General features: G+C 38.8%; 1 protein-coding gene across 1 annotated transcript in view; it reads left to right on the top strand.

The window, feature by feature from the left end:
* The window catches only part of IGSF10 (immunoglobulin superfamily member 10), a 72995-nt gene extending 50135 nt beyond the window's left edge, over nucleotides 1-22860 (top strand). Inside the window, exons 3-6 of the mRNA XM_030330500.1 lie at nucleotides 594-984; nucleotides 11960-16309; nucleotides 16805-17705; nucleotides 20807-22860. Of these exons, the coding sequence (XP_030186360.1) occupies nucleotides 594-984; nucleotides 11960-16309; nucleotides 16805-17705; nucleotides 20807-22715 (7551 nt within the window). The 3' untranslated portion in view covers nucleotides 22716-22860. The remainder of the gene's footprint in view (nucleotides 1-593; nucleotides 985-11959; nucleotides 16310-16804; nucleotides 17706-20806) is intronic.
* The last annotated feature ends 1550 nt before the right edge of the window (nucleotides 22861-24410 follow it).

The raw sequence follows: 24410 nt of genomic DNA, 5'->3' as shown, positions 1-24410 counted from the left end.
ACAAATGTAAAAGATAAATTCAATATATTGCTTTCTTATGAAAAATGTAGGCTCAAGAATTCTTAAATCTACTTGAAATATCAAGATAATTAAAAAAAAACTTATGGAAATTTTAAGTCACATACAAAATGAAAATAGTGTAAAAAATCCCAACATATCATCACCCAAGTTCAGTAGCTATCAACAAATAACAGATCTTGTTTCACCTGTACTTCTACCCACTACTTTTTTTTTTTACTTCTTTGCATTGTTTTGAAAGAAATCCAAGATATCTTAATCTGTAAGTACTTTAGGAGATATCTCAAAGTTGAGGAATCTTTTAAAAATAACCACAATTATTCTATCTTTACATTTTAGCAATAACTCCTTAATATTTTCAAATTTTCATGAGTATTCTTATTTCCCTGGTATTCTCCTATTTAATTTGCAACTAATTTGTTGAATTAGTTTGAATAGAAGATACAAATTAGTTGCAAACAAGATACACGTGTTGCATCGGATTAATTCCAGCATGTTTTATTATTGATACACTTTTCCCTTTTGTAAAAATTCCTTTGACAAACTAAATGTGTGTTGTTGTTTTTAATTCTTAGGTATTAAAAATGAGCTATAACAAAATTCGAAAACTTCAGAAAGATACTTTTTATGGCCTCAGGAGCTTGACACGGTTGCATATGGACCACAACAATATTGAGTTTATAAACCCAGAGGTTTTCTATGGACTCACCTTTCTCCGGCTGGTGCACTTGGAAGGAAATCAGCTCACTAAGCTCCATCCAGATACATTTGTCTCTTTGCAATACCTCCAGATATTTAAAATATCTTTCATTAAGTACCTATACTTGTCCGATAACTTCCTGAGCACCCTCCCTCAACAGATGATTTCCTATATGCCTGATTTGGAAAGCCTTTATCTTCACGGGAACCCATGGACCTGTGATTGCCATTTACAATGGTTATCTGACTGGATACAAGAAAAACCAGGTATATATGCTATTTATTTCTTTGTCCTAATTAGAAGAAACCTGCCTGGAGGTCTTATCAGTAAGCAGGGAGGCCAATGTAATTTAGCTGGAGAAAAAATAAACACTAAATAATAGCCTAGTGATAATGCATTATCTTTGATGGATTGTGCATTGTTTCAGGTCAACTATCTGATCATCACTCCTGGCAAAATTAGCAAATAAGGAATGTTTTTGTGTTTGGTTTTCTCTACTTACTATGAGCCATAAAACCCCTCCCTTCTCTTCCTTTGAGTCATTTAGTCACTATGCATTTTTAAGAGGTCTATTCAAGGTCCTATGCTCTGTGAGGGAAGTACCAACAGCATTCTCTGTTCTAACCATGCCTCTGATGGGTTATAGATAAGCAAACAGATCATCAGAGTGGGAAATGTGCTTTGATGGGGAAAGTAAAATTTGCCATGAAGAGGGTAAGATCCATTCAATCAACAAGTAGTTATTGTAAATCTCCTTTGAACACAGGGATCTAAAAATAAACAAGAGGGTTTCTTCAGAGTTTGCATTCTTGTGGGGAAAATGGGCAAACAACTAAATGCACTATTGATTGTTGAAATCTAAGTAAATAATTAAGTCTTTAGGAAAATGACTGAAAGGAGCCCATTGATTATGGCATCAGAGGGGTGGTTGGTTACTTTGGAAGGAGTGATGGGAGCCAGATTGCTATATGCGGAGGCATAGGTGGAAGGCAAGGATCAGTCTTTGGAGAGGTTTGACCTGAGGGGAGGGAGGGAGGAAGGGAGGATGGCAGCCTGATGGAAATGTGCAATCACACAGGACTCTTCAAGCATCAGAAAGACTTGAGTATTGTCAAGGTGGAAGGTGACACACCAGAACAGGCAGATCATCCATTGAAGAAGTCCCCTAGAAGACTGAAGGGCAAGAGATCCAGACCTAGGAGGCGGGGTTTTCCTTAGGAGTAGGAAAAAGGAGAACTAGATGGGCACAGAGGCAGGGGGATTCCTGAGTCTAGTAGAAAAGACAAAGGAAGCTCCTATTTCCTGGCTTTTCCTCCTCTGTGAAGTTGTAGGAGAGGTGACTGAGGAAGGTCCTAGGAAGGGATCAAGGTCAGAAACTTGAGAAGCGTGGAAAACGTTTGAAGGTGCTGCCATAATGTGTGTGTATGTGTGATCAGTTAGTTAAAAAGTAAATCTGAAAACATTAACGGAACATCGTGAATAACTTTAGGCCAATCGATAACACCTTTGCTTTCCATGAGCAAATCTTTTAGGGAAACATGCTAAACACATAAAAAGACAGTAAAACTATGAATGAAAAACATTAAAATACTTACATTGAAAATTTAGTTCTGTAGGATCTCAGGGTCGGTAAAAAATTACTTCTGCCTTGATTACAAAGGAAGGAAATTGGACCGCGGCATAAAAGATACATCAAAGGGAAAGAAGGAATAACAACTAACAGGAAGTTAACATTATGAATTTGTGGTTGACATTGTGCTAGATGCTTTGTATTTTAATCCTTCCAATAATCCTCAATTGACAGATGAAGAAACTGAGACTTGGAAAATTTGGCTGTTTTGGGCTAGTCATTTAGACCATTTGTCTCAACTTTCTCACCTGTAACTAATATAGGGATAAGAATAACTGGAAAGAATAATTAAAACACAAAGTGCTTATTAGCACAATGTATGGCATAAAGCAAGCACTCAATAAATATGAAGCTTATCATTTTTATTGCCACCCACCCAGGCCACACAGCTAGAAAGTAGAAAAGCAGAAACTCAAAAGCCAAAACCTTTTCTCTAAAATGTACTTGGGCTTATCACTTACATATAACACCCAGGACTCATCCCAAGTGCCCTTCTTAATGCCCATCACCCATTTACCCCATCCTCCCATTCAACTCCCCTCCAGCAACCCTCAGTTTGTTCTCTGTGTTTAAGAGTCTCTTATGGTCTGCCTCCCTGTTTTTATCTTTTTTCCTTCCTTTCCTCTGTGTTCATCTGTTTTGTTTCTTAAATTCCACATATGAGTGAAATCATAGGATACTGGTCTTTCTCTGACTTATTTCACCAAGCATAATACATTCTAGTTCCATCCACATTGTTGCAAATGGCAAGATTTCATTCTTTTTGATGGCCAAGTAATAAACCATCATGTATATATACATACATATACATACACATGTACCACATCATCTTTATCCATTCATCAGTCAATGAACATTTGGTCTCTCTTCATAATTTGGCTATTGTTGATAGCACTGCTATAAATATTTGGGTGCATGTGCCCCCTCAAATCATTTTTGTATCCTTTGGATAAACACCTAGTCATGCAATTGCTGGGTCATAGGGTAGTTAGTTCTATTTTTAATTTTTTGAGGAACCTCCACACTGTTTTCCAGAGTGGCTGCACCAGTTTGGGTGTTGAGGTTGCTAAGTTCTTAATAAATTTTGGATACTAACCCTTTATCAGAGATGTCCTTTGCAAATATCTTCTCATTCTGTACATTGTCTTTTCATTTTGTTTCCTTCGCTGTGCAGAAGCTTTTTATTTTGATGAGGTCCCGGTAGTTCATTTTTGCTTTTGTTTCCCTTGCCTCTGGAGACATGTCTGGCAAAAAGTTGCTATGGCCGAGGTCAAAGAGGTGCTGCCTGTATTCTCCTCTAGGATTTTGATGGTTTCCTGTATTACATCTATTTTGTCTTTCAACCATTTTGTTATTGTGTATGGTGTAAGAAAGTGGTCCTGTTTCATTCTTCTGCATGTCTGTTCTCCTGAAACCATTACTACACTCTATGTAATAGAGTGTCAGAAACCTATAGTCCACAAACCCCAAATCTTTCCTATCTGGCCCTTGACATAAAAAAGTGTGCTGATCTTGGCCTCTAGAACAAAGCCTCAGCTCCTTAGCCCAGTAACTCCTAGCCTAAGCCTCAACGTCATTTCCTTCCTTTCCAACCCTCAGACCCTCTCCCATCCCAGACATAATCTACACTGTGTTAGTACCTCTTCCCTGGTGCATTCCTGCCTGGAGCACTTCCCTTCCTTTTCTGCCTGATGGGCTCCTAGCTAACCTTCAAACTCTGTTCAGTACTCCATCCTTCTGGGACGCGTGGTGCTACTCCACTCATCCCATCTGTATTCAAATATAGTTGACCATTGAAAATGTGGGGGTTAGGGGTATGGACTCACAATACAGCTGAAAATCCATGTATGACTTTTGGATTTCCAAAAACTTCACTAATAGCCTTCTGTTGACCGAAAGCCTTACTAATAACACAAATGGTGAATTATCTCATTTTGTACATTTTATATTGTATCCTATAGAAAAGCTAGAGAAAAGAAAAGGTTGCTGAACCAATCATAAGGAAAATATATTTACAGTATTGTAAATTTACTTCATGTGTTTGCAAGATAAATTATGTCAGTACCTATGTCATCTTACATGATACAAAACACTGTAGATGTTAAATACAGACATCAAAAATGAAAAGATGTCAAAAAGAAATTCATTTTTATTTTATATTAATGCATTGATAATGAAATAGCAATATGATTGTGTTATGGTAGCCTACTAAAATTGATGCAATTACTTTACAGTAGCCTACCCTATACACAATGAATGAATCATAAAATTTTTATGGCATACAGTATTAGTCCTCATAATACAATATTGGAAACATTGTATCTTAAAAAAATTACCACTTACCTACAATAACAGGTTGATAATGTAGTTTCTCCAATTACGTGAGAGAGGCATGCTGTATGGCAAGGACTGTATGCCTATATTAGAAGATGCGGTCTACTTCCATGCATGTCTTGCACATGATGTTCGCGGTCTACTTCCATGCATGTCTTGCACATGATATTCTACATAATGAATACTGAGGCAGTAATGATAGAAAAACATCTCCTACAGTTCTCACTGTGTAGTTATTGGCTTTTCACACAAACACACATGCACAATGCATTAAGTTCATTAACTTTACAGCATGATAATTACTGTTTATTATGTGGAAGTGGATCATCATTAGGTCTTCATCATCTTCACCCTGAATAAAGGACGAGAAGACATTGGTCTTTCTGTGAAAGAAGTTGGAGGAGGTGAAAGAGGAGGCAGGAGGGCATGTACACTCAGTGTAGCTTTACAGTAATACATTGTAATTTGTCTGACTTGTTTTATTTTTATGTTTCTATACAGTACCAATCTTTCTTCCATCATTTGCTTTAGTTTCAGTGTCCCCATCACAGAAGGGTCCATGTCATAAAGGAAGTCTTGAATAACAGGAACCATTCTGCCACATTGTCTAATGTCAGTTTGTTTTCTGGCATGGCTTTTTCTGTGTCTCCTTCCTCATCATTACATGCTGATTTGGAAGCATGAATCTCTAGCAAGTCCTATATTGTTAATTCCTCTGGTGTGGTATCTTTTAGCTCTTGGATTTGTCTAAGTTCTGTATCTTGAAACGCTTCACCACCACCTCCTCAATCTGCTCCCCCAACCCCTGCCTTTTTTGCTGTATCTACACTCTCTTTAATGATTTCCTTGATTGCTTCTGTGGTAAATCCTTTGAAACCATATGTATCATCTGGACATGGTTTTCTCCAAAAGGAAGTTACTGATTCAGACTTAATGGCTTCCATGGCTTTTCCTGTAACAACAATAGCATGTTCACTGGTGTAATCCTTCTAGATTTTTATGATATCCTCTCAGGATTCTCTTCCATAGAATAATCCTTTCCATAGAATGTTGCGTAATAATGAGCCTTAGTGATTCTTATGACTCCCTAAATTAGAAATGTATCTGGGGCAAGGAAGCCACTTTTATGCCTTCAGTGTTGAACTCATAGGGTTGTGGGTAGGTAGGGGCATTGTCCAACATCAAAATAACTTTACAAAGCAGTTCCATACTGGCAAGGTACTTCCTGACTTCAGGAACACAAAATCAATGTAAACAATTTGGAAAAAAATATTATCATCCAGGCCTTCTTGTACAATCAAAAGATTGGCAGGTGGTGTTTATCATTTCCCTTCAAGGCTGGGGGATTAGTAGCTTTACAAATAAGGGCAGTCCTGATCAAGAACCCAATCACATTTTCATAAAACAGTAAAGTTAGCCTATCCCTTCCTGCCTTAAGTCCTCGTCCTTACTAATAAATGTCCTTTGTGGCATTTTTTTTCTGGCAGAATAGGGCACTTTTATCTACATTAAAAGCCTCCTCAGGCAGATATCCTTTCTCCTCAGTAATTTTTGTGATGTTGTCCAGAAACTCATCTGCTCCCTCTTGGATGATAGAAACTGCTTCTCTTGCTTTCTTGATCTATTTTAACCCAAATCTCTTTCTGAAATTATCAAACCATCCTTTGCTGGCATTAGGTTCTTGAGATTTAGATCTTCTCCTTCAAGTTTCATATAATGGCTTTGCTTTCTCATGAATCATAAATGAGTCTACACATATGCCTTTCTTATAGAGGTCCTACACCCACATAAAAGCTACATTTTCCACACAAGATAAAAAGGCATGGTGCAAAAAGTGCAAGGTTTTCATGCCTGCTGGTGTAGCTGCAGTGACAGCTTCAGGGATTTCCTTTTCTTTTCTTCTTCTTCTTCTTCTTTTTTTTTTTTACAAAGCTCCTTACGCTGGATTTCTGTTAAAGTGGCAGGTAATCACAGCCGCAAACCTCATATCAAAGCAGTTAACTTGTTCTTGTAAAGTCATAACTTTTCTCTGCTTCTGGGGAGCACTTCCAGCATCCCAAGTGGCACCTTGTATGGGTCCATTGGTATTATTCAAGGATTATGGTATTGCAATGGACATGATGAAAAATAGATGAGAACCATGAGAAATCAGTTTTTACTGCAGTATGCAATTTACTGGAGAGATGAAATGCACCAGAGATGAATAGTATCACAAGATTCTTGTAACACTTGAGCTTACCTCAATAGCACAATAGAAAGTGGCTACACTTAATTTTATGCAGTTATGATTTAATACCGTACCTTTATGTTTGTTTACATTTCTCTCAACTGTGAACGGTGCCATATATGGTCTTTAAGAGTGTGCATAAGTTCTGATACATTTTAACTTTTTATAATAGATTTGTGCATATTTTGTGCACTCGTGACATACCTAAAAAAAAATGTTTTCAACATTTCTAGGCTATGTGGTTTATCTGTAAGGTTTCTCAAATGGTCACAAATCTCCAAACATTTTTCCAGTTTATTTATTGAAAAAATTCACATATAAGTGGACCCAGGCGTTTCAAGGGCCAACTGTGATCATTTCACCACTTGGTCCACAATTCTATTCCTGAATGGAAAACATTATATTGATTAGTATTAAATGTCTTTTACCTTTCCTATGTCTGATTTATTTATCCCTCGCCCCTAGAATGTGCCTACAACATAGTAGGTACTCAATTTTTGTTAAACTAAGCTTCAATTAATTATTTTAAAGGTGAATACAAACGAGTCCACCACCTACCTATGATCTTAATATATCCCCAAATTGTACACACACACACACACACACACACACAGACATATATGATTAGCCAAACCCATTAGCACTAACATCTTTCAGTCATGTCTAAATAAAGTGTTCTCCTTTTAACTGAGATGCCTTAATGATAACTCTATAAGATTTATGAATTAGTCACATCAGCTTTTGCTTTGACATTTTTTGATCAATTCTGAGAGATTCTTGGACATAGGTTCTCATGTCTTCAGTTGCTTTACTTAGCATGTGATAGATCCTCCTTTTACACATATCTCAGTAGTCCAGTGTAACGCAGCTTTATCTATTTGTGGGTATCTTCCCTTCTTAGGTTCCACAAAGCTCTTCATGTTGCTTCTTTATAAAATAAGGGTTTGTGGCTATTTCTTTGATAAACATTTGTTTTACAAAAATCAAATTTTTGTCCAGCTTCTCTGTTTTCAGGCCTTTCTACCTACCTAATAACATCTTGTTTTAGTGCTAAAGCATAGTGTAGTATTTTTTAAGTTGGGGTTTTCTTTTTTATTATTTTTATTTTAGAGAGAATGTGAGCAAGCATGAGCGGGGGGGGGGGGGGGGGGGGGGAAGGAGACAGAAAATCTTAAAATCCCACAACCCTGGGATCATGACCTCAGCTGAAATCAAGAGTAGGATGCTCAGCCAACTGAGCCACCCAGGTGACCCAAAAGCATAGTATAATCTTAATACAAACATTTTAAGTGACAATATATGTAGTACCAACAGTGCTTGTAATTCAGTTAAAGAGAAAACAATATAAGTATCCAAGACACTGGTCAGTGGGTGGTAGTGGTTCCCATATCAAGACTGCCAGCAGGTCAGTTACTACTGTAAAACACTTTTAATTTTAAGACACATCTCAATTTACAAGTTAAAATGTGGAAGAAATATGACCTTAGAATTAGGCCAGCCTGCCTGCCTTCATCCTTCCCTCCAATTTTTTCTGAACACCCACTGGCTAAGGCTGGGGGCATACAGATAAACAAGTATGGAGCTTACAGTCTTGTGGGAAGGCAGAAAACTAGACAAGTTCATTCTATTAGTGGGCAGATGAGGAGTAGGATAGAAGTGGAAGGTACAAGAACAGCATAAAGCAGGAAGCCCACCCAAAAGTGGTTTTGTGGCTGGGTCGTGAAGGACATAAGTAGTTAGACATTGATGCAAGAGGGAATGTCAGACAGAAAGTGATGGGAAATGGAAGGACCAGCATATGCCAGAGCCTAGTAAGGCATGTCAGGGTTGAGGAATGAAAAGCATTTCTGTGTCACTGAAACTTATTGCGATTGAGGGAACCAAGTGACAGGATAAGATCTACATCTGAGGTGAAATACCTGATGCCCAGGGCCTGCTAACTCTGGCCCAGGTGCTAGCAATAATAAGCATCCAAGATGTGAGCATAATTCTGTGATCAGGTTTAATTAAACCAGAAGTCTGCTGTGTTTTTTGCTACAGTGGGGTTTGAACCCAGGGTACTGGTAAGTAGATTAAGGGTCATAGCTGGTTGGTAAGTAGGTGACTGAGAAGAGCCTCTTATGAGTGCTCAAAGGTTGTCAGGCTTGCCAGCTACTTCCTTTGCATCAGTTTAGATTGTAGAATTCACTGAAGTCACTGAGCCAAATGTATGTAGCATCACCTGTCATGCTGGAGTACAAACTGAAGGGTTTGGAGTCCATGTTGTCACAAACGGCACAATCTCATCCTTTTTTGGTGGCTAATATTCCATTATATACACATCCCACATCTTCCTTATTCATTCCTGTATTGATAGACACTTAGGTTACTTCCAAATCTTGGCTATTGTAAATAATGCTGCAATAAGCATAGGTGCGTATGGAGTTTTTTGAATTGGTATTTTTTTATTCTTTGGGTAAACACCCAGTAGTGGAATTGTTGGGTCACATGGCAATTCTATTTTTAATTTTTTGAGGAACATCCCTACTGTTTTCCACAGTGGCCGCACCAGTTTGCATTCCCACCAACAGCACATGAGTGTTCCTTTTCTCCACATATTCACCAACACTTGTTGGCAGGTGTCATTTGTTCATCTTTCTCAAGATTGCTTTGGCTCTTTGGGGTCTTTGTGGTGCCCTACAATTGTAGTAGTAGAAGTTCTAATTTTGTGAAAAATATGGGTATTTTGTTAGGGACTATATTGAATCTGTAGATGGCTTTGGTTAGTACAGGCATTTTAATATTAATTGTTCCAATCCATGAGCATGAAATATCTTTATATTTTTTTATGTTGCCTTCAGTTTCTTTCATCAATGTTTTATAGCTTTCAGAGTACAGGTCTTTCACCTGCTTGGTTAAGTTTATTCCTAGGTATTTTATTATCTAGGGGGCAATTGCAAGTGAGATTGTTTTCTTAATTTGTCTTTCTGCTACTTCATTATTACTATATAGAAATGGAATTGATTTCTGTATGTTAGATTTGTATCCTGTGACTGCACTAAATTCATTGATCAGTTTTCATAGTTTTTTGGTGTACTAAGATATCTTACATAGAGTGTCACCTGCAAACAGTGACACTTTTGGTTCTTCCACATCAATCTGGATGCCTTTTATTTCTTTATCTTGCCTGACTGCTGCAAGTAGGAGTTCCAAAGAGGACTGTGTTGAATAAAGGCAGTGAGAGTAGACATCCTTGTCTTGTCCCTGATCTTAGAGGAAAAGCTATCATTAAGAATGATTTTAGCTGTGGATTTGTCATATTTGGCATTTATTCTGTTGAGGTAGGTTTCCTTTACACCCATTTTGTTGATAGTTTTTATCATGAACAGATAATTCTGTCAAATGTTTTCTATTTATTTATTGAGATGATATGATTTTAATCTTTGTTTTGCTGATGTAGTTTATCACATTGGTTGATTTGTGACTATTGAATTATCCTTGTGTCCCCAGAATAAATCCCATTTGATCATGGTGAATGGTTCTTTTAATGTATTTGTGGTTTTGGTTTGTTTTTGTTGTTTTTTTTTTAATTTTATATAAATCCAAGTTAGTTAACATATAGTGTAATAATGGTTTCAGGAGTAGAATTTAGTCATTCAGCACTTAGATACAACACCCAGTGCTCATCCCAACAAGTGCCCTTTTTAATGCCCATCAGCCATTTAGCACATCCCTCCATTCAAATCGCCTCCAGCAACCCTCAGTTTTTTCTGTGTATTTAAGAGTCTCTTATGGTTTGCCTCCCTCTCTGTTTTTATCTTATTTTTCCTTCCCTTCTTCTATGTTCATCTGTTGTGTTTATTAAATTCCACATGAAATCATATGGTATTTGTCTTTCTCTGACCAACTTATTTCACTTAGCATAATACATTCTAGTTCCATCCACATTGTTGCAAATAGCAAGATTTCATTCTTTTTGATGGCCAAGTAATATTCCATCACACACACACACACACACACACACACACACACACACACCACATCTTCTTTATCCTTCATCAGTCAATGGACATTTGGGCTCTTTCCATAATTTGGCTACTATTGATAGTGCTACTATAAACATTGGGGTGCATGTTCCCCCTCGAATCAGCATTTTTGTATCCTTTGTATAAATACCTAGTACTGTAATTGCTGGGTCATAGGGTAGTTCTATTTTTAATTTTTTGAGGAAACTCCACACTTTTTTCCAGAGTAGCTGTACCAGTGTGCATTTCCACCAGTAGTGCAAAAAGGATCCCCCTTTCTCCACATCCTTGCTAACATCTGTTGTTTCCTGACTTAATTTTAGCCATTCTGACAGGTGTGAGCTGGTATCTCATTGTGGTTTTGATTTGTTTTAATGTAGTGCTAAATGCAGTTTGCTAATATTTTGTTGAAGATTTTTACATGTATATTCATCAAGGATGTTGGCCTGTAACTTTCTTGTTTTGTGCTGTCTGGTTTTGGGAACAGGGTAATGCTTGCCTCCTAGAATGTGTTTGGAAGCTTTCCTTCCTCATCTATATTTTGGAATAGCTTGAGAGGAACAGGTATTAACTCTTCTTTAAATGTTTAGTAAAACATTAGATAAACAGCTTATCTTTTAAAGAACAGTGATGTTCTATGACTCTTAAAACATTATGATGAGGAAATAGAACTGAACTCCTGTTAGTAAAAAGTAAGAAACATAAGCATATTATTTTGCTTCCCTAGATAAGGAAATTATTCTTTTAGGTAGTATTGTCTGAGTACCAAATATATATCAGGAACTCTCTAAGCATGGGAAATAAAGCAATCAGCAAGACAGACAAAAATCCTTATGACTATGGATATAATATTGTGCAAAGGTATATAGACAATATCTTTTTTTAGAAATCAACCCAAAGACAAAAAAGTAGGAAGCTTTCTATTAAACACTAAAATTTCCAAATTGTTCTTTCAAATTTTAGCAAAAGCTTTTTTTTTTAAATGTTCAAATGTTAATTCATAAAGAGGCCACAGCTGGCAATAACTCAATTGTCATTTCTCCTAGATATAATAAAATGCAAAAAAGACAGAAGTCCCTCCAGTCCTCAGCAATGTCCACTTTGCATGAACCCCAGGACCTCTAGAGGCAAGCCCTTAGCTATGGTCCCAGCTGCAGCTTTCCTGTGTGCCAAGCCAACCATCGACCCATCCCTGAAATTAAAGAACCTGAGTATTCTGGAAGACAGCAATCCTGTGTCCATCTCTCCCCAAGATTTCATGGCACCCTTTGGCTCCCTCACTTTGAATATGACAGACCAGTTTGGAAATGAAGCTAACATGGTCTGCAGTATCCAAAAGCCCTCAAAGACATCATCTGTTGTATTCGCTGAAGAAAATGACTATATCATGCTAAATACATCGTTTTCAACATTTCTGGTGTGTCACATAGATTACAATCACATTCAGCCAGTATGGCAAGTTCTGGCTTTGTACAGTGATTCTCCTCTGATTCTAGAAAGGAGCCACTGGCTCACTGAAACACCACAACACTGCTACAAATATAAACAGGTGGCTCCTAAACCTGAAGACATCTTTACTGACATAGAGGCTGGTCTCAAAGCAGATCCCTCTTGGTTAATGCAAGACCAAATTTCCTTGCAGCTAAATAGAACTGCCACCACACTCAGTACATTGCACATCCGGTACTCCAGTGATGTTCAAGTCACTTTACCAAAGGCAGAAATAAGGCCAGTGAAACACAAATGGACCATGATTTCCAGAGATAACAATACTAAGCTGGAACACACCATTTTGGTTGGTGGGACCATTGGCCTAGACTGCCAAGGCCAAGGGGACCCCACTCCACATTTGGAGTGGCTTTTGGCTGATGGGAGTAAAGTGAGAGCCCCTTATGTTAGTGAGGATGGACGAATCCTAATAGACAAAAGTGGAAAACTAGAACTCCAGATGGCTGATAGTTTTGATACAGGCATATACCACTGCATAAGCACCAATCATGATGATGCAGATATTCTCACATATAGAATTACGGTGGTGGAGCCCGACATAGAGACCTATCATGAAAATGGGGCTCATTATACAGTTTTCATTGGTGAAACACTTGACCTTCCATGCCATTCTTCTGGTATTCCAGATGCCTCTGTTAGCTGGGTTCTTCCAGGAAACACTATGCTCTATCAGTCCTCAGGAGACAAGCAAATTCTTAACAATGGCACACTAAGAATATTACAGGTCACCCAAAAAAACCAGGGTCATTATTGTTGTGTAGCAGCCAACCCATCAGGGGTCGACTTTTTGATTAACCAAGTTTCAGTCAAAACAAAAGGGCAAAGGCCAGTGGAGCATAATGTAGAAACAGATGGATCTGGATTTGATGAGCCCAATCCCATTGCTCATCTTAAGGACCCACCAGCTGCGCAACTCCCTACATCTGCCCCAATGGGAGCTGAGGCTGGAAAAGAAGTCTTCAGCACAGGTAAAAAGCACAACTATCGTGGGTTAATACACCGTCGGCGAGGAGATTCACTAAATCGACATTTTAGAGACTATAGGAGGCCCTTCTCTCCCTCTTCTCGGAGAATTGACCCACAACACTGGGCAGCACTTTTGGAGAAAGCTAAAAAGAATACTATGCAAGAGAAGCAAGAAAATACAACGGCAAGGCCACTTCCAGTGGTCACCCAATTCCTGAAAATACCTGGTAAAGAAGTAGACTCTTCAGGCATGCTCCCTCCAGATGAGGAATTTATGGTCCTGGCAACTAAGGCTCCTAGTGTTCTGGCAAGGACATTGACTGCTGATTCCAGAAAAATACATGATAGTATTGTGACAAGTCTAACTGCCAGCACTGAAGTCTCTCCAATTGTGGGCCCACAGATACTACCACCTGACAAACCAATAGATTTCAAACTATTTCCTACTACTAAAACTACAGCCATGTCAAAGAATATAAACCCAACCATATCAAGCAAAATACAAAGCACAACCAACAAAAATTTATCCACGATCTTTCCTCTACCACCTGAAGCAACACAATTTCAGGAAGCTGACAACGTTGGGAAGAAAAAAGAGCATTTACAAAGTGTGCTCCCAAAAGCAGCAGGGGCTGGAACCAAAGATGTCAATATCAAAATGCTGAGTGGTACTAACAGCAAAGCTGATATATTCTTAGGGTCTGTAAATGCCACGAATAGTCATCAGACATCTGTAACAGGAGTCAGTGAACCTAGGAACAATCACTTCTATCCACATATTACTCAAAAGCTTAGCACCTCAAAGCTACCTTCGGGCACATACACTGCTACTCATTCTCAGTTACAGATTCCAAGAAATATTACAACTAACATCCCACCAACATCCAGGCGCTTTGGAAGACAGAGGAAAATTTGGGGTAGGGGTCGAATTATCAGCCCGTATAGAACTCCAATTCTTCGAAAGCATAGATATGGCTTTGTGAGACCTACACTCAGAGGTGCTTCTGAAGAAAGCACCACTGCATTTTCAGCCACAGAGCTTGATGTGCTGTGCCCATCCTGTTCTCCCAGAGAAAGGCTCACCACTACAGCAGCACTGTCCTTTGCAAGTTCTTCCTCCATCCTGTTCACCAAAGCTGAAACTGCCCAAGTCACAGCAGAAGAGTCTACAACTCTAATCCACAATCCATCTTTTGAGAACAAGCCAAATGTAGATACTGAGAGAACAACACCCACAATAAAATATTTCAGGGCTGAAAGTATCCGAGTGACTCCAACTGGGCCAGTTATGACTCCTGCCCCAAAATCCTTATCTTTGGAAAAAACTCATATAACAAATAATGGTTACCCAAGTGTGTCTAATAACATTGAAATTAAAAGAGATTCAATGATTATTTCACCACTCCCAGATCCCACCACCAAGTCATCTATGTCTACTACTACAGCCATGACAAGATTTTTAAGAAGGAAAATTCCCTGGCATCAGATCTTTGTAAATAACCATGTCCAAAAAGAGAGGTTAAAGAATCAGCATCAATTTAGTTCACCAAAAAGCACAGCCCCAGTGTTTCCTAAAACATCTCCTGCTTTACCCACAGATAAAGTTTTTCCTTTCCATTTCACAGAACTCTCAGCAAATGTGATGCAAATTCCATCTATAACATCAGCTAAAACTCACCAAAATACCACCGAAACACACAGTCCTTTAAGTCTTCCAACAGTGAAGAAGCTTCCCTTTCCATCAGTTTATCCTACACCTCCTAATGTCTCAAGCAAAGAATCAAGTACCAATTTCATATCAATACAGACAGCCAGGCTAACAATTTCTCCTACTGACCCTGCATCAGTCATTATCAGTAAAACCCAAATAGCCAGACCCAGAACACAAAAAGTACAAAGAGAAAAGGAGCCTCAGAACAACAGGAAGGAACCACACTACGCTCTCAGTCAGAGCTCTGGTCTCACTGCATCTACTACTATGATACCTCCTGATCTAACTGCAGCTGAAACTTCAACCAAGCCCAGTGTCTTTGCTTTCACTCATTCTCCATTGGAAAACACAAAAGAAATTTCAAGCACAATTGGTCTTTATCCAAGAACACTTACTCTGACAGATATAATTGAAGAACTGTCCCAAGAGAGTACTCAGACTTTGAAGAGCAGAATTGTTTCTGAAATCACTTTGCCCAGCAAACCATACCAGAACGCAACGAGGAACACAATCCTTAGACACTCAACCATGCCACAATTCCTGAGTAGCAGTGCTGTTCCAATGCCAATTCCCACCTCCCATCCCTTGAATAATCGAAGTACAGTCACAGACAACATGGCAACTCCCGTTTTTAGGATGATGACAAATACAATAGCCAAGCCACTTGAGCACTCTAGGCATAATGATAATCCACAGCAATTAGCAACAGAGGTTGCAGCATCTCCCAAAGTTCACCTAAATGCCAAGGTCACGATTGGAACCACCCACTTTATCTACTCCAATCTATTTCATTCTACTTCCAAGCCAGCACTAGTAACAGTTAAATCACAAAATTCTAAACTGACTTCCTTTCCCTGGTCAGAAAACCATTTCTGGCACAAGTCAGACCCAGAAATTGCTGAAAAAGGCAAAAAGCCAGTAGTGGATATTATGCCCACTCCAGGCTTGCCAGAGGATACCACCCATGCATCAAATTGGGATATTCAGAAGACTGCAAAGAAAAATGGCTTTGATAAGACACCAGTTCAAAAAACAGCAACTTCTGAACTCCTTCCCTTTGATTCTTTGTTTAGGAATACATTTGAAAGACCCAGAATAGTTGGAGGAAAAGCAGCAAGTTTTACTGTTCCAGCTAACTCAGATGCTTTTCTCCCTTGTGAGGCTGTTGGAAATCCCCTGCCTACCATCCACTGGACCAGAATGCCATCAGGTATTTGGAACTGTTTGTTTACACTTTGTCTTCTTTAGTCACGGAGCAAGGAAAAGACTGTGTTATGTTTCAGGGTTACACATACAAAGAACACCAGTTTCAAATCTCTCCAACATACAGAAATGATTAATATCCTCATCTGACATTTGCTGCATAAAGTTTTTTGCTCATTAGAAGGTTAATATGTTTTAACATGTTAATTAAGAACAGTTTGAAATGTTTTGAAGGCAGATACAAAGAAATGTGATTTGAAAGAGAGCCTTCTCTTTTTCATTGTGTTGAACCATATGACTTTTAAATTAAAATTTAGGAAATAAACTTCCGGGAACAATTTTATCTTAACACTAAGTGGCCTAATTTTAATTTTAAATATATTTGTTCTCAGTAGCCTAACAGCCCCTCCCAAAGCTTTCCTCTTGAGACTTCCCCTTGAAGAATTTGATTTCTATTTAAACTTTGACGACCTATGACTATAAATTTCTTTTTTCTTATCAGGATTTGATATGGCTAAAGGGAAACAGAATAGCAGATTCCAGGTGCTACCTAATGGCACCCTGTCCATACAGAGTGTGGACATTCAGGACCGCGGACAGTACCTGTGCTCAGCATCCAATCCGCTTGGTACTGATCGCCTTCATGTCACCTTGTCCGTGGTTTCCTATCCCCCCAGGATCCTGGATAGACGTACCAAAGAGATCACAGTTCATTCCGGAAACAGCGTGGAACTGAAGTGCAGAGCTGAAGGTAGACCAAGTCCTACAATCTCCTGGATTCTCGCAAACCAAACAGTGGTCTCAGAATCATCTAAGGGGAACAGGCAGGCCCTGGTGACATCTGATGGAACGTTGGTCATCCACAATCTCAGCATTTATGACCGGGGCTTTTACAAGTGCATGGCCAGCAATTCAGCTGGCCAGGATTCACTGCTGGTCAAAATACAAGTCATTGCAGCCCCACCTGTTATTCTGGAGCAAAAGAGGCAAATCATTGTAGGGACTTGGGGTGAAAGTTTGAAATTGCCCTGTACTGTCAAAGGGACTCCTCAGCCCAGTGTTCACTGGGTCCTCTCTGATGGCACTGAAGTGAAACCACTGCAGTTTACAAGTTCCAAGTTGTTATTATTTTCAAATGGGACTCTGTATATAAGAAATGTAGCCTCTTCAGACAGGGGCACTTATGAATGCATCGCTACCAGCACCACTGGCTCTGAGAGAAGAGTGGTAATTCTTACAGTGGAAGAGCGAGAAACCATGCCCAGGATAGAATTTGCATCCCAGAAGTGGACTGAGGTGAATTTTGGGGACAAATTACTACTGAACTGCTCAGCCATTGGGGAGCCCAAACCCAGAATAATCTGGAGGCTACCATCCAAAGCTGTTGTCGACCAGTGGCACAGGTAAACCATACCTTTGTGTTGAGATGATCTTCTGTACAGTTTCTGAAATGGAAAAAGCAATACGGTGAAGCCAGCAGCAGATTGAGAGAGCTCATAGACTGGACATACAAGTAACTCTTTCAGAAGAGAACTAATCCTTTTGAGGTCAATATAAAATAATATATAAAAATCAACCTTCTTACATGTTTAAGTCTAAGGGCCAGCTAGCTATTCAATTCTTACTGAATTCACATAGTTAAAAGCAGATTAACAATCTCATTTGCTTTCATACTTGGGACAGCTTTAAGATGGTAACTATGTAAAAGTATTTGTAATTTCTCTATCCAAAAAGAGGGAGGAGGGAATTTTGTAATGCAATCAACTTTCTGTGTAATCTTGAATACAGTTTCCACCACTCGTGCAGAAAGCACAATGCAAGAAGGTATTACATTCCTGATGGGAATAACAGCTAAAGTTCAAAATTTAGGTTATTAAGGAAAAGATCTAAAACATTTATTGGATGTTAAGTCAATTTTGGAAAAATGGAAATCTTATCCAGGGGCACTAAAGGATTTAAGTAAAGTCTTAAAAAAATTAACTGAAAGGAAGTCTGGAGAGTGTTCTAAAAACACATTATTAGTACCTCAAAATAAATCTTGACCAGGTATCTACCTCCTTCAGAGGTAAACAGCAAGGAAATTAAGTACATTATTTATATTTGGTTTTGGGAGAGTATTTATGGAACACAGATTGTTCATATTGTGGAAGAGGCAACTGAGTGTATAAAGATCACAGATGCTACCATGGGCCCATGAGAGGTACTGGCATTTTTTTCTTTTATAATGAAATTCAACTTGTTTGCTAACTAAACACCTCAATTATTATTTTGCAACTAATCTCAAAAAGGTAAGGATACTCTTAGATGCTTTAGATATGTCAACTGAAACAAAAGGGGCAATTTATTGCAAAAAGAAAAAAAAAGTCCTTACTGTTTCCACTTCTTAGCTTTAGAAGGTTCAACTTTAGAGTCTAAAAATGAGAAAACTTTCATCATAGCTGTGCTTATCTGCGACTCCTTCATCATGACCAAAAAAAGCAAAACCCTTTCCCTTTCTTAAAGCCTACTTTTCACCTGAACCAAAAAGCCTCTTCTGGGTTTTCAAAAACAGTTTTGATTCAGAGCACTACCAGTCTGTCTCCAGTACTTTCAACATATATGACTTGTTTCTGCACAGAATGGTTTCCTCTTCTTCAGAACCTCCCTCCTCATGACCTCAGAGCTTGTTACAAGGCAGAGCATCTGGTCGCACCCCAGACCTGCTGAATCAGAATCTGCACTTTAAAAAGATACCCAGATGCATCACATGCTCAATAAAGGCTGAGAAGCATTGCTTTAGAAACAATACAGACACTTGCTTGTACATTATTAATCTTCCTAAAGAATTCTATTTCTTTTACACGGGGACCACTTCTTTCAAAAGTCAATTTTGTCTCTTAAAAATACTAGTTTACCAAAAGAAACCGCTATCGTCTCTTCTTCTATATTACAACTTGCGGCTGCATCCAGACTTGGGGGCAGGACAAGGTGACTCTAAAAATCAATGGTTCTCAAAGGATGCAGTCCCCCTGCCGGTATCATTAGCATTGCCTAAGAACGTGGCAAATCAGAAACTGAGTCTGTGTTTTAACAAGCAATCTGTGTTCTTAAAAGCCTTCCAGGTGATTTTAGTGCCTGCTAAAATTTGAGACTCGTTCTCAAACTGTTACTTAGGAGCTACAGTCACCTGGGATGTTTGTTACTCACTGGGTTCCCAGACCCCTGGCCAAATCTAGTGAATCAGAATCTCTGAAAAGTGAAGCCAGGAAATGCAGGTGATGAGAGAACTGTTTTTGAGAGCCAAGATTTAGAGCACTGTTCTCGAACTTGGCTGCATGAGAATCATTGGAAAACTAAGAATCCTGATGCCTAGGTCACACTCCACACCAATTTAGTCAAATTCAGGGAGGTGGGACCCATTTTATACTCCATAAATGATTTTCATATTCACCCAAGTTTAAGAATCAGTGCTTTTATAAAGTATTAGATAAGAATATCAGGTGGTGAAAAAGATAGGAATTTGAGAACTAGCCCTGTAACCCGAGGCAAGTTACTAAGGCTCTCTAAATATCAGTACTTTCAGCTGTATAGTGGGGAACTACTTAAAGATTTAAAAATAACAATACCTTTTGTAACGTACCACAACACTATCCATACTTGTTTGCTGGAGAATGAAAAGTGACTTGGGCTGTTTGACTTGGGTAGCAGCTATGCTGTGAAAGATTGTCCAAGCTTCTTGTTTCATTTGCCTGCTTGGCACATTGCCAAAAAAAAGTGGAAGAAAAACATGTATAGATGTTCTCTGATGGATGATCTCGATCCCATTTTTAGTGCCAATTCATTTTCCACGGGCCTTTCTGAAAAGCTAGATTTGGTTTTATCAGGAAACATGTGCCACCTGGTGGTTCACTGTGGTAATGGCAGGCTGTGATAACTTCAGGGAGAAAAATAGTGTGGCACGGTGGACAAAACGCAGAGACCACTTTTCAGCTGCCGCAAAGCACAGATCCAACAGCAGGCTTCTAATGAGTCTCACATTGACATGACATTTTCCTTCTTCATAACAAAGCATAATTTATTTTATAACCACATAATTCAGTTTTGTTACTAGTCTTTTTAAAAAATATAGTCTGGCATCTTTCCTGAGCAAGTATGCATGAAAGTTCTTTACTGACAGTCACAAGATAATCATTTGATATGTAAAAATCATTCAATATGACGAAGGTCATGTGTCTAAGGCATCCAACATTTCTAGCATTCTCAGCATTGTATTTCTAAAATCACGATTGTAAAAGACATTTGAAGTCCATCTGAGAAATATTCTTCGCACTGTATTATATCTGCTCGATGAGATAATTTTATCTTTCAGGAAATGGCTTAGAAGACAGTCAATAAGCTAGAACTGATTTTAATTTCACTGCAACAGTTTAAGAAAATGTCCATAAAGCTAATCCTATGTAAATAAGGACAACTCTTTCACCCTTTGCTAATAGCTGCACACTCAAAATGTGTCTTCTCTCCTTAGAATGGGCAGCCGCATCCACGTCTATCCAAATGGATCCTTGTTTATTGGCTCAATAACAGAAAAAGATGGCGGTGACTACTTGTGTGTGGCCAGAAACAAAATGGGAGATGATCTGATACTGATGCATGTGAGCCTACGACTGAAACCCGCTAAAATTTATCACAAGCAACATTTTAAAAAGCAGGTATTTCATGGGAAAGATTTCCAAGTTGATTGTGAGGCTTCTGGCTCACCAGTGCCTGAGATATCTTGGAGTTTGCCTGATGGAACGATGATAAACAATGCAATGCAAGCCGATGACAGTGGCCTCAGGACCAGGAGGTATACCCTTTTTGACAACGGAACCTTATACTTCAACAAAGTTGGGATAGCAGAGGAAGGAGATTATACTTGCTATGCCCAGAACACTCTAGGGAAGGATGAAATGAAGGTCCACCTAACGGTCATAACAGCTGCCCCACGGATCAGGCAGGGTTACAAGACTAACATGCGAATCAAGGCTGGAGACACGGTGGTCCTTGACTGTGAGGTCGTTGGTGAACCCAAACCAAAAGTATTTTGGTTGCTGCCTTCCCATGATATGATTTCATTCTCTAAGGACCGATACACATTTCATGCCAACGCGTCTCTGTCCATCAACAAAGTGAAGCTACTCGATTCTGGAGAGTATGTGTGTGTGGCCCGAAATCCCAGTGGGGATGACACCAAAATGTACAAACTAGATGTCGTCTCCAAACCTCCATTAATCAATGGTCTGTATACAAACAAAACAGTTATTAAAGCCACAGCTGTGAGGCATTCCAAAAAACACTTTGACTGCAGAGCCGAAGGAACACCATTGCCTCAGATCATGTGGATCATGCCGGACAATATTTTCCTCACAGCCCCATACTATGGAAGCAGAATCACAGTCCATAAAAATGGAACCTTGGAAATTAGGAATGTGAGGCTTTCAGATTCAGCAGATTTTATCTGTGTGGCTCGGAATGAAGGAGGAGAGAGCATGCTGGTGGTACAGTTAGAAGTATTAGAAATGCTAAGAAGACCAACATTCAGAAATCCATATAACGAAAAAATAGTTGCCCAGCTTGGCAAGTCCACAGCATTGAATTGCTCTGTGGATGGTAACCCACCACCTGAAATAATCTGGATTTTACCAAATGGCACAAGATTTCCCAATGAACCTCGAATTTCTCAGTATCTGATAGCAAGCAATGGCTCTTTTATCATTTCTAAAACAACTCGAGATGATGCAGGAAAATATCGGTGTGCAGCAAGAAATCAAGTTGGCTATATTGAAAAATTAATTGTATTAGAAATTGGCCAGAAGCCAGTCATTCTTACTTATGCACTGGGAACAGTTTACTGTTTCAGTGGAGACTCTCTATCCCTGCAATGTGTGTCTGATGGAAGCCCTAAGCCAACTATCAAGTGGACTACACCAAGCGGTTATATAATAGATGGGCCTCAAATTAATGGAAAATTCATATTGCATGAAAATGGCACCTTAGTCATCAAAGACGCAACAGCTTACGACAGAGGAAACTATATTTGTAAGGCTCAAAATAGTGTTGGCCATGCCCTGATTACTGTTCCAGTAATGGTTGTAGCCTACGCACCCCGAATTACAAATCGCCCACCCAGGAGCATTCTCACAAGGACAGGAGCTGCCCTTCAGCTCCTGTGTGTGGCCCTGGGAGTCCCCAAGCCAGAAATCACATGGGAGATGCCTGACCACTCCTTGCTCTCAATGGCAAATAAAGGGAGGACTCATGGAATTGAGCCTTTTCACCCCCGAGGTACCCTCATCATTCAGAATCCCCAAACCTCAGATTCTGGGATATACAAATGCACAGCAAGGAATCCACTGGGTAGTGATTATGCAACAACTTATATTCAGGTAATCTGAAATGAAATAAAATTGAACAGAGTCAACACCTGGACAGAGTTTATTTTTTGGAAGAAGTTTAATCAAAGGCAGCCATAGGCATGTAAATGAATTTGAGTACATTTACAATATTAAATTCATAATGGACATGCAAAAAAAAAAAAAAGACTTGTAAATAAATGCAGTATGACGGATAGTGATTTTGTTAATTGATCTCCAAACAAACTTTTAACTTAAGGCACTTTTATTTTGCCAACAAATAACAATGAACATTAAGGTAAAACTGTCCACCATAAAATAACAAATGGCTAATGTATCTGAATTCTTCATTCAAGAATGGACTTTTTCTCTTACTACCAGCTGCCTAGTGTCCACCTTCTATCAATGTTACAAGCATGGCACTAAGAAGAGACAATGGAAAAGATTAAATTTGCAGTCTTGATGTAAATTTATCATTTTGATGTGTGGATATTTTGTGGCTGGTTTAGAAATATTTTAGTAAAACCTAGAGAAAATAAGCACTAACTGTTTTTATTATGATTATTGTGTACACTGAAATTTTTCATTGATGGGGAATACAAAAATGTTTTAATAACTGCATTTAAAATAAAGGCAGCCTAACTTTTCCACAAGTAAAAAGCAACACCTACACTTCATAAAATGTGAAAAGGGGGGTTGATTACCTCTTTACTGAGATAAACTAATTAAAAAGCCTTCAAAAATACAACAAAACTTCTTTATCACTTCAAAATCTAACTCAGGCATCCTTGGTTTGGAACGCTTTATAAGGAAAATATCTGAGGAGGAACCATTGCTTTAAGGAGCAAGTTATTTCATTAAGTGATAATCCTTTAGGGGAAAGGAAAATGGAAAAATCTCGATCTAAGACATAAATACATATAATGAAGTTTCATTGTACTTAAAATTTGATCAAACCTACATTAAATGTTGTTTTGTAATTCAATGTGAATTGATTTGGGGGAACATTATGATTCATCTTTTTTTAATTCTAGAGGCTGGGATTTTCCAGCGTAATTTATTTTAAGTGGGAAAAAAAGGATATGCCATAGGTCTTGCTCAGATACCTCAGCACACAAAACCAAGAACTATGTTAGCCCCTGCTGATTGTGTTTTCATCACACCAACTTTCAGCTGGCCCCACATAAGAGGGGGCCTGATTGCTACTAGCTCTGATGTTGGTACCCTGTGGCCACAGGAGGTCAAACATACTTATTCTCCCTGTGACCTCCTCTATTTCGGGGCCAAGAGGAGTAAATAAAATGACAAATGTAAGTTATTAGGAATGAGAGTATGGTGTAAACAGATATATTTAAGGGATTCTTATGGCCAATTTCAAAGTCTTATTTTTACAAGGCCTGGGGGGGCAGGCGGGGGGAGGGTCCTCCATCTTATCCTAAGATAATTTCCTATCTTACAAAGCAAAACCACCAGGTTCTGGCAAAGGATACAGCTTTCCCTTGTGATTTTAATGCAAATTAATGCATTTGCTAAAAAAAAAAGAAACCCCTTAGGATATACGATTAAGTGGAAGGAAATATGCTAAGACTAGATTAAAAATTCCAGTTGCTCTCTTTATAATGCACAGGGGTAAACCAGGTTTTTCCTCAACCTTCTATAGAATCTGAATTACACCATAACTTAGCTTTGTCACCTGAAAAGGACGCAACAAGAAAAAAGGTATACCCCACAGCTTTT

Source organism: Lynx canadensis, chromosome C2, assembly GCF_007474595.2.
Source record: "Lynx canadensis isolate LIC74 chromosome C2, mLynCan4.pri.v2, whole genome shotgun sequence".
In the NCBI taxonomy this organism is placed as follows: Eukaryota; Metazoa; Chordata; class Mammalia; order Carnivora; family Felidae; genus Lynx; species Lynx canadensis.
The sequence above is the reverse complement of the archived record's forward strand: the minus strand, read 5'-3'. Positions and strand labels throughout refer to the sequence as shown.